The 12,902-nt window shown below is 37.3% G+C and overlaps 1 protein-coding gene across 1 annotated transcript in view; it reads right to left on the reverse strand.

The window, feature by feature from the left end:
* Positions 1–12,902, reverse strand: part of GRIN2A (glutamate ionotropic receptor NMDA type subunit 2A) — a 522,909-nt gene that overhangs the window by 160,934 nt on the left and 349,073 nt on the right. The window contains exon 5 of the mRNA XM_007498665.3: positions 10,036–10,150. Within this exon, the coding sequence (XP_007498727.2) occupies positions 10,036–10,150 (115 nt within the window). The remainder of the gene's footprint in view (positions 1–10,035; positions 10,151–12,902) is intronic.

A 12,902-nucleotide genomic window follows, 5' to 3' on the forward strand; every position in this document is an offset into this window, starting at 1 on the left:
CATGTGATGCTAATTTCTCAAAGTCATATAACGGGGCATGGCAGTGTGGGGACCCAGGGCTCTAACACACCTGTATTGACCTTCTTCTATTGTCTATGACTGCAATGTTATAGGAGAAAGAAGTTCCAGATCCCTATGATGAACTATGTTATCATTCTACCGTATCTTTCATGGTCTGTGCTTTGGAATTCCCCATTTCTTAAATCCTACAGAAGAATGTGTATCCATGGCAATGGAATTCTGATTAATTGTAGTGACCTATCTCCCTGCTGAAGAACTAAAAATTATGCTTGAAATAATACTTTCTTCTTCTCCATACACACCACATATGTGGGACAAGGTATACCCTTTCAGACTCTGTTGTTGTCTCATGGATGTTTTTTTTTTCTTTGTTAAAAAGGATTCATTAGAATGGGAAATGGGAAGGGTTTAAACAGAAAAAAATATGGAATAAAACTAAAAACACCAATAATATTTTTTAAAAATAAAAGCTGAGAGGAGGAGGGACAATAACATCTTTTTGAGGAATTGTGTCTTTCAGAGAGGTGCCAAATATTCCTCTTTTATGTACCATCAATATTTCTCCCTATATTCTTTCTAAGGGTAAAGGCCTATATCACTCATATACTAATAAGCTCTGTGCCTCAAATGCCATTTATACCAGTGAACCATTTGGAAATTAGAATGATTTTAAATGTAGTTATTCAGGAGTTTCTGGAAATACTTCTGACTGAGAGGTTTTATGAATAATGTAGTCTTCTGAGATCATTTAAATAATCCATTCACTAATTTCCATAATTGATGGTGATGGTGAACCATCAAGGGCATATCCTTTGTTTTACAGTTCTTACATCTGTCAGCTTAATCACTACCAGGATCTTTCTTAAATAGCTTACAGGCTAAATTGGTTTGGAGAGTTGAGTATTGACAGTCATAGGACTGTTTTGATATTTGTGGCTTCTAAAATTCACTGTCCTATAACCTGGTATAACTATAGAGTCTAGATGTAATTATTGCTTCCATAAAATGTTGTTGTTCTGTATCTGTCAGCAGGTTAACTTTGGGTAATATGTTGCCTTCCTGAAATATTCTATCCCAATCCTGGTGTCAGTTTTTTTTCTAGGCCAATTTCTATGCTTTTTGACTTACACGTGCAGAAAAAGAACTAGTATAAGAGGAGAGATCAATGAGATACATCAAAAAACTGTCATTGCTATCCCATTTATCCATGTAAAATTGTGAGGTATCAACTTTCTCTTTTCATCGCAACACAAACGATTAAATTGTAAAGATATTTAAAATAGTAAATTCACATGATTCTGGTGAAGTTCAGATGCCTCTTTTTAATACAAATAGCATGTAAGTTTCCACTTCTGTAACTCACATCATTTGATGAAGTTAATGACCATTATAAACCGAGGCAAATTAAATTTCACACTAGTTTGGGGGAGGCTTGGGATTTTACTGTATGCACTTTACAAAGAGAGCTTTGCCTGAAATATGGGATCAGACAAAATAACAAGAACAAAAATTAACCCTTTTGTGTGTAGCTACCTCAAAACTCTGTCTTAAGATGCTTGATCATGTGTTAATCATATATTTAAAGAGTCAAATCTCCATTTTTGCATGGTTTAGGGGAAGTGCATTAGCTGGAGAATTGGAATCAACAGGAAAAAAAAGCAACATCTTTAGTGTTGTAGTTTTTAGTGTTCTCCTTCATCAAAGTCCTTGAGAAAAGGTTTAATGTCATATTTATCTTTATACCTCCAGGGCCTAGCACAGTGTATTTTGCAAGAGTAAATGATTGTTAAATAGGAGGTCATATGGTGGAATAAATAGTGCATTGGTTCTGAGTCAAAAGACCTTGGTTCCTATCTTGCCTGTAAGCTTAATCACTGTCTTACTATGGGCAAATCTTTTTAACATCTTTGAAAGTCAATTTCCTCATCGATAAATTGAGGATAACCCTACCTATATGTCCAGAGGTGGTGTGGTATAGTGGATAAAGACCTTGTCTCTAAGCCAGTGAGACCTGGAATCACATTTTGCCTCTGACACATCGGCAGGTCAATCTTGGACACATCACTTAAATTCTCGGTATTTTAGACAACTCAACTATACACTGCATCAGTGGTAACAATCTGTACTGCTTAAGGGAATTTCCTCACAGATTAACAGTCTCTAACCCCATCTCTACCTCCAAGGATGGTCTTCAGGCTCAGATGAGATGATGCATGTAATGAATTTCAGAAACCTTTAAGTCTTGTGCAGATATCAATTGTTACTGAATTAAACAAATTTTCTATCAAATATGCATGCAGGAAGGAGGCAGTTGGGTGGCTCAGTGGATGGAGAGCCAGACCTAGAAATGGGAGGTGCTGGGTTCAAATCTAACCTCAGATACTTCCTAGCTGAGTGACCCTGGGCAAGTCACTTAACCCCCATTGCCCAGCTGTTACTGCTCTTCAGCTTTGGAACCAATACACAGATTCTAAGACAGAAGATAATAATTAAAAAAAAAAAGAGCAACACCTTCCTTCTGAAACAGTCCCTATATTTGGGGATCTGTGAAAAATCTAAATTAAAGAACTACGTGATTGAAATGAAATAATAAGCCACTGCATATCTCCTGTCTCACCCCTTTGTATAAACAGACTTTGCTGCAAGAATGACCATTTGCACTTGGAGGCATGGCCAGGAGGGAGGAAACAAGCATTTATTAAGCCCTCCTTGTGTGTTATGATAAGAATAATAGCTAGCATTCACATAGAACTTTAAAGTCTGAAAAATGCTCTATAAATCTCATTTTATCCTTACTACAAAACTGGGAGGTATTATTGAACCCCTTTTACATTGGAGGAAAATGAAGCATTTGAGCATCTTGCTCAAAGTCACAGAGCTTGATAGGTGTCTGAATCTTGATTTGAACCCAAGTTGGGGTTTTTTTCTGATTCCAGGCTCAATGTTCCACCCACTGTGCCACCCAGCTGCATCAGGCCTAGAAAATGGTTCATTTTATGGTCTACATCAAAAGAGTTTCTTCTTTTTTATACTATTCATCTTTTTCATATATGTTGAATAGGAGACACTTTAGTAAAAAGGACTGGGAGTTGGGTAGTCAAGTGACTACTTAGATTCCAATCCCAACTCCAACATTTCCTATCTAGATAATCTTCAATAAGTCACTTATTTATGGTCTTGAGTTTCTCCATCCATAAAACAATGATAATAGTGCTTATTCCTAGCAACCAGGGCTGTTGTGGAAGAAAGAAAATAAACCCTGATTATCTAATACTGTATTAGATACCTTGTAAAAATTATATCATTTGTGCCTCTGAACCACCTGGAGAGGTAGGTGCTATCATTATCCCCATTTTACACTTGCCAAAACTCAGGCAAAAAGTGGTTGAATGACATGATTTGGCCTGGGTCAAAAAGCATCAAATCCAAGTCCAGATTTGAACCAAGGTATTCCTGACTCCAGGGGCCCACACGACTTGATTCATCTTCTGGTCTGCTATTGATTTGACAGAAATTATACAGCTTCTAAAATAAGTTTTTCCCATATACCAATGAATGCTTGCTGAAATATGATTTTTATAATGATTTTATGACAAAGTGTGACCCAGAGATGAGCTAAGAAAACAAACTTCTTTCAATTCATTAATTTGTGGGTGTAGAATATTATATATATTTTCAGACATGGTGGACAAATTGATTGTTTTTGCTACACTTTTTTAAAATTATTTTTTCTGTTCTCTTTTTTTTTAAACCCTCACCTCCGTCTTGGAGTCAATACTGTGTATTGGTTCCAAGGCAGAAGAGTGGTAAGGGTAGGCAATGGGGGTAAAGTGACTTGCCCAGGGTCACATGGCTAAGAGGCTTCTGAATCTAGATTTGAACCTAGAACCTCCAGTCTCCAGGCTGGCTCTCAGTCCACTGAGCCACCAAGATATCCCACTCTTCTTTTTCATCATTTTTCCCCACAAAAGAAGAATTACTTGGCAGAATAATTAAGAGTGATATTGAAAGTGAAAATTAATATGATATAACCCCAAAAGGCCTCAATAACAATACTTTTATTAATTAAAGAATGAATAGTGATGTTATAGGGCAGAAGGTAAATTCCTTGAACACTGAGGCTAACTTTTGTGTTTGTATGTCCAGTGCCTAGTATATTGTCTTGTATATACTAAGCACTTATTATATATAGATTGACTGACAAACCCAATGAGTAGTTTCTTCATTTAACAGGATATGTTCTAATATAATCATGTACTTATTACTCATAACTGTAACAAAAGAAAATTGGCTTTCCAGCTGTATACATTACATAAAAGTCCTAACCAATACTGATAGATAGATAGATAGATAGATAGATAGATAGATAGATAGATATTTAGATAGATAGATGGATGGATGGATGGATGGATGGATGGATGGATGGATGGATGGATGGATAGATGGATAAACAGACAGACAGACAGACAGATAGATAGATAGATAGATAGATAGATAGATAGATAGATAGATAGATAGATAGATGGATGGATGGATAGATGGATAGATAGATGGAAAGACTGATAGAGAAATAGATGACAGACAGATTGATAGATCAATAGATAAGGCAGACATAGATGGAGTGATAGAGAGATTGATAAATAGAGAGATTGGTAGACAGATGATAGATAGATTGATAAGTGATAAAAGATTATAGATATATAGTTATTTCCAGGTTTTCTCTCCCATTAGAATGTGAGTTCCTTAATATCAGAAATAATGCACATGGAGTTAAGTGATAAATAAATTTGAATTCTCTCTGTGATAAAATGACAGCAAAATAACACTTATCACTTTATCAACTACAAGTCATCAGTTATGCTTCAAAATTTCTTCTTACTCCAAATCCAGTGTCCCTTCCATCACACCAGGAGGATTGGAAGGGCTAGTTAAAAATAATCTTGTCTCTTCCCCTAAAATGCTTTTCACTCAAAGTGAGACAAAATGATTCTGTATCCTCTGGTACCTAACCAGTATATCTCTTTAAAAGCCCTACATGATCTTGTTGAATATTCATATATCCTACCTCTGCATCAGGGCTGTCATGAAGATCACTTGTATCACAGAAAACAAGTAATAGTGCTTTGGAAGTGGGCAGTGAGTAGCACATGAATGTAAGCTACTTCTTCCATTACTATAGACTTCCAAGAATCATGGGATTTAAAATGGCCAGAGATCTCAAAAACCACTTATCAATCAATTAACTGAACCACAAGTCTAGAGTGATTGAAGCCTGCTATAATAATCACTGGAGAAACGGGCAAAGGATGAAATAATCCTTACAGTGAGATTGCATTCTAGTGAGGAAAATGACATCTATATATGCTCTATAAAAGAAATACACATTGTATAAATGTAAATTGACTAAATACAAATATAAATAAAGTAATTAAATACAAAATAGTTCGGAAGAGAAGGCACTAGCAGGTGTGTGTGTAGGGGGTGGAACCAGGAACAAATTCTTACAGAAGATGGACCTTTAGTTGCATTCTAGAGGAAGGTAAGGATGTGGAAGGAGTGCATTCTTGGCATGAGTCTATGTATAAAGGAGATGGGATGTGGTTTATGAAGAACAGAATGAAGATCAGCTTAGCTAGATCACAGAGAATGGTGTGAAGCATGAAATCCAGTGAGGCTGACAAGAATGGTTGGGTAGGTCTTTAAAGGCTAAACAGAGGAGTTCATATTTTATCTTGGATGCAACAGAAAGTTGGTTGATTCACATAGTTAGATCTATGCTTAATTACAATTACCAGCATTAATAAAGTGCTTTAAGACTTATAAAAACAATTTATAAATATTATTTCATGCTATTTTCATAATTATCATTGGACCTAGATAGCATTATTAAGTATTCTATCCAGCTATGATGCTATGACATAGAAATATAATATATTAATTAACAAATATATTTATAAAATATATAGCATATTTATTTTATTATAGGTGCTTAAGAAAATTGCATTGACAGAACTTTATAGGAGGGGTAAGAGTGAGTAAAGATTAGGGGTAGGGATGCTGATAAGAAAGCTGTTTCATTACCTGAGTAAAATGAATTCATTTTTTAGGACAAACTGAGGCTAGGATGGAATAACTAATGTAGAAGAGATTAGGGGCAGGGATGATGATAAGGAGGCTGTTTCACTATCTGAGTCCAATGATGTATAACTCATTTAGAAACTGAATCATAAACTACAAAGCAGGCAGAGACCATAAAGGTGATTAAGTCCAACTCCTTGATTTTATCGATGAAGAAACTGAGACCTAGTGAATTAAGTGACTTTCCCCCTTGTCCCAAAAAAAGACTTAAAAAGTCAATTTCCAAACTACTGCACCACATCCATCTCTGTCATTATTATTGTTGTTCTTGGAATATTACAAATCGGAACCTGGAATTTATACATCTGATGCTAAATATTGTCTCAGAAAATGAAGCTTTTTTCTGTATTTTTCCCGCTATATAGCACCTCAAGCAATGTCTTCTTCCTACTGCCTTCGCAATCCCATTCCCACCCCAACTGCTAAGCATCCTCACTAATTATCATACATTTAAGTGACTTGTGCTCATTTTTTATTCTGAATTTATTAATATGCATATGTCTCATTGCTTCCATTAGAAAGTGGGGCTCCTTGAAAAGACAGATTCTTTCATATTTTATATCTATGTCCCTGGTACCTAGCACAGTGCCAGGCAGAGAGCAACCATTTAAAAGATTTTTGAATATCAGTTTTTTCACTTACTAGCCATGTGAATTTGGACAAGTCCTTGCCACCATGGGCCTCAGTTTCCTTATCTGAAAAATGAAGAGGGTTGGACTAGCTATCCTCTAAACTCCCTTGTAGCTCTAAATCTAGGGTCCAAATTCCTAATCAGCTCTGCTTCCTAAGCATCTTTAGAGGTCCATGAGGCATGCACCAGATCAGGGTCCTTCCTATACTCCCAAAGCAAATGAATGACATAAAAAAAGAACAAAACAGATGATAGCCACAAATGGCCTGATTGCAATGGAACTTCTGGTCTGCACAGAACGTTTCATTTCCAGGAGAACAGCTTGGTACGTGGTGCTGGCATTCCCATGCCAAGACTGTACAAAGACCCAGCAGGATGCTGTGGTCTCTCTGTGGGCCTGTCATGTTTTCTGAGATGCCCTCATTACATGTTGCAAAGCCCCAAGCCCTCAGGCAGATTCAGCATCACTGGCAGAGCAACTGCGCCAACTCTAAAATGAAAAGAAATCCCCTACGAGGCCGAATCACTGTGATTTCTCCTTGGCGTTTATTCTCTGACCCACTGTACCATTGTGAAGGGCTCCTGGGAGGCTGGGGTGTGGTAAGGGGGAATTCAAAATAACATGACCGCCATTTACCTGCTTCACTGCTTCCCTTTCCCTTTGAGACAAAACTTCACCGAGGTATTTCAGAATGGTCAATTCTCTCATGCACCAACAGAATAAAGCTGCTATGGCAGCATTGACACTTTCCAGCCCCAACTTAACTTCCATTGCCTCATCATTTTTTCTAGGAATTTACTTCATTTCAAGAGAAATTTAAAGAACAATATAAAAAGAAATATTAAGAATGAGGGTCTACACTTGGAAACATAGTACGAAAGGCAGACTTTCATTGGTAATTTTTCAGTTTTCTGAAAAGCACAATCCCCTTCCAATATTATAATAAATTCCAAACATAACCACACATTCACATAAACTGGACCAAGTCATGCTTTGATTAAATCCAACCTACAGAAATGCTTTTGTTCCTGGCCCTCAGAATATTGTGCTTCTCACAGAAAAGCTAGAAAACATGAAATTAATAGAATTGTAGATTTGAAGCTGGATGATTGTTAATTCCCTCAGTTGTCAGTCCTTTTCCTTTCCACTTTCTGTAATTACTTTTTGAGTTATCTTGCTTTTATTTTTTGTACCCTTAACTTATGTTAGGTTTGACTTCTAAAGAAACCCACCTTTGTCCACCCTCCAATTCCAGGTATAGTGGTAGTCTCTCGGTGACCGAGAATGAGGAGACAAATCTAAAGTCCTCAAGAGAAAGGACTGTCATTTTTTTTTGTCTTTGCATTTCCAGTGCCTAGAATAATGTAAAGTACATACTATGGGTTTAATACAAGCTTGTCAAATTGAATTCAACAACCATATTTTACAGATTAACAAAGGGTGAGGAACAGGAAGACTAAGTGACCTTCTCAAAGTAATATTGGTAGTACTTATCAGAACCATCTGAGCTCAGGACATCAGAATCCGTATTCAACACCATCCACTATATCACACCACCTCTTCCTCATATCTTCTTCCAAAGAAGAAATCCTTAGTTTTATTGCTTATATATTCGTGCATCCCTATTTGCACCTCTGAAGGTAGAACCCAAAGAATACCTAAGAAGTAAATTGAGTCCAGTTCCCTAAGTTATTCTCAAAGCAGTCACACACCTGGGGATTCAGGACCAGGAAAGTCAGAAGCTAGATCAGTTGGAATTATTCCTTTGAAAAGGTTCAGAGAGTAGAGATTGAGAGTCTAGCCAGAAACTAATCTCTAAATGTGTTTGAGAGAAAATTATTGATCAAATGGATTAAACATTCAATACTAAAAAACTATTTTATGTAAGTTTTTATGGATGATAATCCTTACTAACATTTATTTCATGTTTAACACTCTGACAAAATGCTTTACATATATTAGCAACCTGAAAGTCAGAAAGGCTAAATCATTTAATCATGATCACAGACCTAGAGAGTAAAAGAAACAAAATTAGAACCTAAGTCTCTCCGGACTTCAAGACTATCACTATACCTACTACTTACTCAAGCTACTAGCTATAAATTAGGTACAAGATGGTATAAAACTGCCCAGCAAATTAAGGACAAAATCATATGCGTTTCTCCTTTTTAAAGCTGCTGCTAAGGTATTGGTTGGTCATGTACTAGACTTTATTCTGGAAACCCTAAAGCGGGGGTCCCCAAACTTTTTACATGGGGGGCCAGTTCACTGTCCCTCAGACCGTTGGAGGGCCGGACTATAAAAAATCTATGAGCAAATCTGTATACACTGTCTGGGATAGTGGAGGCTTCAGCGCTGGCTGGGATGGGGCTGTCACACCTTGCACAGACTCATCACTGCCACCACGATACCGGGCAGCAGTATGCTCAGGGTGGAAACCCCTCCTCCAGATTGCAGGTCACATGCTGACGTCTTCCATTGTGCAGCCACATAATCCTTTGTGCGGTGCCTCGTTCTCCTTCAGCTACTCTCAGAACAAGGCGCACACAAAGGATTGTCACCGGAAGTGGCACTGTAGCTGAGTGATGCCATGCTTTGAGGCACCACCACATACAGAGCTCCTCTCACTGACCACCAATGAAAGAGGTGCCCCTTCCGGAAGTGCGGTGGGCGCTGGATAAATGGCCTCAGGGGGCTGCCTGTGGCCTGGGAGCTGTAGTTTGGGGAACCCTGCCCTAAAGGGATGGCAGTGTAACATAAGCATAAAGGAGAAATGGATTTGTTGACTTAGGAGAAGGTTGAATTTCCTACACAACTAGCCTAAAATTGCTACAGGACATCAAATCAATGCTTGACAAGGACATTTGGGCAAAGTACATCCTACCTTATTCTGGAAAAGGGCACATGCCGGGTCCCATGAAATTCTTTGTCTATCCAGCATTGAAAGGTGATTAGCAATGTGGACATTGAAAGTCAAAACCTTGGGCAAATAACTCAACCCACTTGAACCTATTTTTTTTTTGCTTATTAAGTAAAGAGTTAGACTGTATGAACTCTGAAGGTCCATTCTAATTTTGGCATTGCATGACTCCATACTCATAGAAATGTAAGGCAAAAGAGCATTTAAATAAGTAGGTACTTGAGCTCTTCATGGGCTGTCTTCTTGTTCTTGACAGGAAGTTGTTGAAAGATAGAGACACAGACAGAGACAGGGAGACAAAGAGAGAATCTTAGAGATTCTTACCTTTTCCCACTCCCGGTCCTTGTTCAGCACAATCACCACTAACCTGGGGTGTACTTGGTACCCTGCTTCTGTGAAAGACAAATCTTTGCCTTCCCATGTCACATTGATCATGAATCTAGAAAAAGGAGGAAAATATTCAGGAGAAAATTAGTAAACTGATAACAAATGAGATGATTCAATCATTGAAACACTGATGAACCATAAGTTAGAAATACCATTCATCTCATGGAAAACTGCAAACTATAGAGTAGAATCCAGGTAGCTAGATGGGCAAGGACTCAATATATGTATATTTTTAATGATCAAAAGAGTCTTTTCCCTTTAGGATGGCCTGAAACCATATCTCATTAGGTACCCAGTTCCTTAGGGCTCCAATTGAGATGAACCCTAAGCCTGCCCATTTTATTTTTGAAGGCTTTTTGATCATCAGACATATATCTTTCATGGTATTTGGTTCATCTACTCATTTGTTTAGAAGGGAAATGGAGAGAGTCTTAACTTGAGATCAATGAGACTATTTTTAAAAATTATTTTCATAATGACATCATTTTGATTGCCTTCCATTGTAACCCTATTTAGTTTGTGAATTTAAAAGTATTCTGAGGAGTCCACAAGTTTCACCAGGCTTCCAAAGTGGTACATAATAATAATAAGTAGTAGTAGTAGTAGTAGTTTTTACATAGAGCATTAATTTTGCAAGCTGCTTTACATATTTTATTTTATTTTCACAATAAATTTGGAAGATAGGAACAATTATTATCCCCATTATCCAGATGAGGAACCAAATCACAGAAAGATTAAACACTTTTCCTAGGATTAAAACTCAAGTCTTCCTGACTCCAAGTCCAGCACTCTATATACTGAGTCACTTAGTTTCCTTGGATCCATGACATGCAAAAAAAAAAAAAAGAAGAAGAAGAAGAACCTCTTTGTTGTTGTTCAGACATTTCCTCTTCTTCATGACCCATTTGGGATTTTCTTAGCAAAGATATTGTAATGGTTTGTCATTTCAATCTCCAGCTCATTTTACAGATATGAAAACACAGGTAAACAGGGTTAAATGACCTGCCCAGTTAGTAAGTACCCGAGGTCAGATTTGAACTCAGAATGATGAGTCTTCCACACTTCAAACAAGGTACTCTATCCATTGTGTCACCCAGCTATCCTAAGAACTTCTTACTTAGAGTAAAACAATAATCTATTCACTGCTTCCCACAGTCAGCTTTTCTACCCGCCTCCCTTCCATCCCTGCCTCCTTGACCTCCTAATGATGGAAGGAAGAACCGCCAGTGCCAAGATCCACACCTACTCACTTTCCAACAAATGTGATGGACGGGGAAATCTTTCTAGAAGATGTTGTGCTGGGCACATAGGAGGAACTCAATAAATCTTGCTGGTTGATGGATTGATCTCTTGTCTAAAGAATGCCCCAGACTGATAGTCTGGCTATTGGCCACAAAGTTATCATCTTGCTGTCCATCTGTCTGCCACCAATAACAACGTGTAAAAGCAGCAAGCACTCGATATCATGCTCAGTGGGGGTGGGCTGGGGGGGTTGCTCATTTTCCAATAAATTACTACCCAACTGAGCAGAAACCTTTCTTTGACAAACACCATATTTTAGGTTTGAAGAGAACAGAATAAGTTTCATCTATAGGTTAAAAAAACTTATTCATTATTTAAACTGCAAGAAATTTGTTTTTCTATTGCTGTTCTCCATGGTTGCTTTTTGGTGAGAGCTTTATGAGCTAAAAGGACCTAGAGCAAATTTAAGGTTAACACCACTCCACATATCTTCCATATTCTATCTACCCACTCAAACTAAATAGTTTTCAAAATAATCATTTGTTTGACTAAATTCAATTACTCCTCAAAAAAAAACAACTGGTTAATATAGATGCTTCTTCTGTACAAGATGCAGAGTAAATCCACATCTCTTTCACACTTTTCCTAAAACCTTAGTCTGCAGGAAGATGACTGCAAACCCATTCTCTGCTGTCCCCATTGCTCAAATCCTACCTCTGGAACTCACTACCTATGTGACTTTCAACAAGTCACTTACTCTGGACTTGAGTTTCCTCATCTCTAAAATGAGGGGGAGATTGTAGTTGGTGACCTCTGATGACTCTTCCAGGTCTAGATTTGTAGTCCTGTGATCAAATGTGATTTAGGAAAGAGCTATGACTTATTCAGCCATCAGCATTGAATTATTGAAGTGCAAAAAAGACTTCTAACTAGGTTTATTTAATCAACACTTTGGAGGAAGAAACATTCAAATAAGGCTAACCTAATGCCAGACGTTTGAAAGAAAAAAGGGAAAAATTTAACTATGTAGATGTGCAGAAATGTTTTTATGTGCAGTCAAATCATAAATCATAAAATGTTAATGCCTCTAAGTCAGAGACCTGAAAGATCTCTTAACTACCTTATGTTTGCAAACATTCACAGTTGACTAATTGTTTTTTAGCTTTCATAAAGATGTGTGATATCAGATAAGCCACAGCCTCAGTGTTTACATCCAATGAACTGGATATTGGCTCAGCCATTTTATCTCCCATCTATAGTTTCTTCTTTCTCTGCCAGATGAATTGATTTAAATTTCCCCTTTCTAATTCCCCCATCCCTTATTTTACTGCTCATTCTTTTCTTTTCAAATTGGAATGGAATCAGAATGAATTAGTGATTTGATTATTTAGAGGCAATCTCATCCATTTAAACAACCTGGGAATAACACAGGGATTATCCATTTTACATCTTTTTGTGTTTCTTAAACATCTTTAAAAAGTCTGAGCCACTGATGTCACCTATTTTTTCCAAATATTCTGAGTCTCCTAAACAACATTATCCAGATTTTCTTTTATTTGGGG

This window comes from Monodelphis domestica, chromosome 7, assembly GCF_027887165.1.
Source record: "Monodelphis domestica isolate mMonDom1 chromosome 7, mMonDom1.pri, whole genome shotgun sequence".
Lineage (NCBI taxonomy): Eukaryota > Metazoa > Chordata > Mammalia > Didelphimorphia > Didelphidae > Monodelphis > Monodelphis domestica.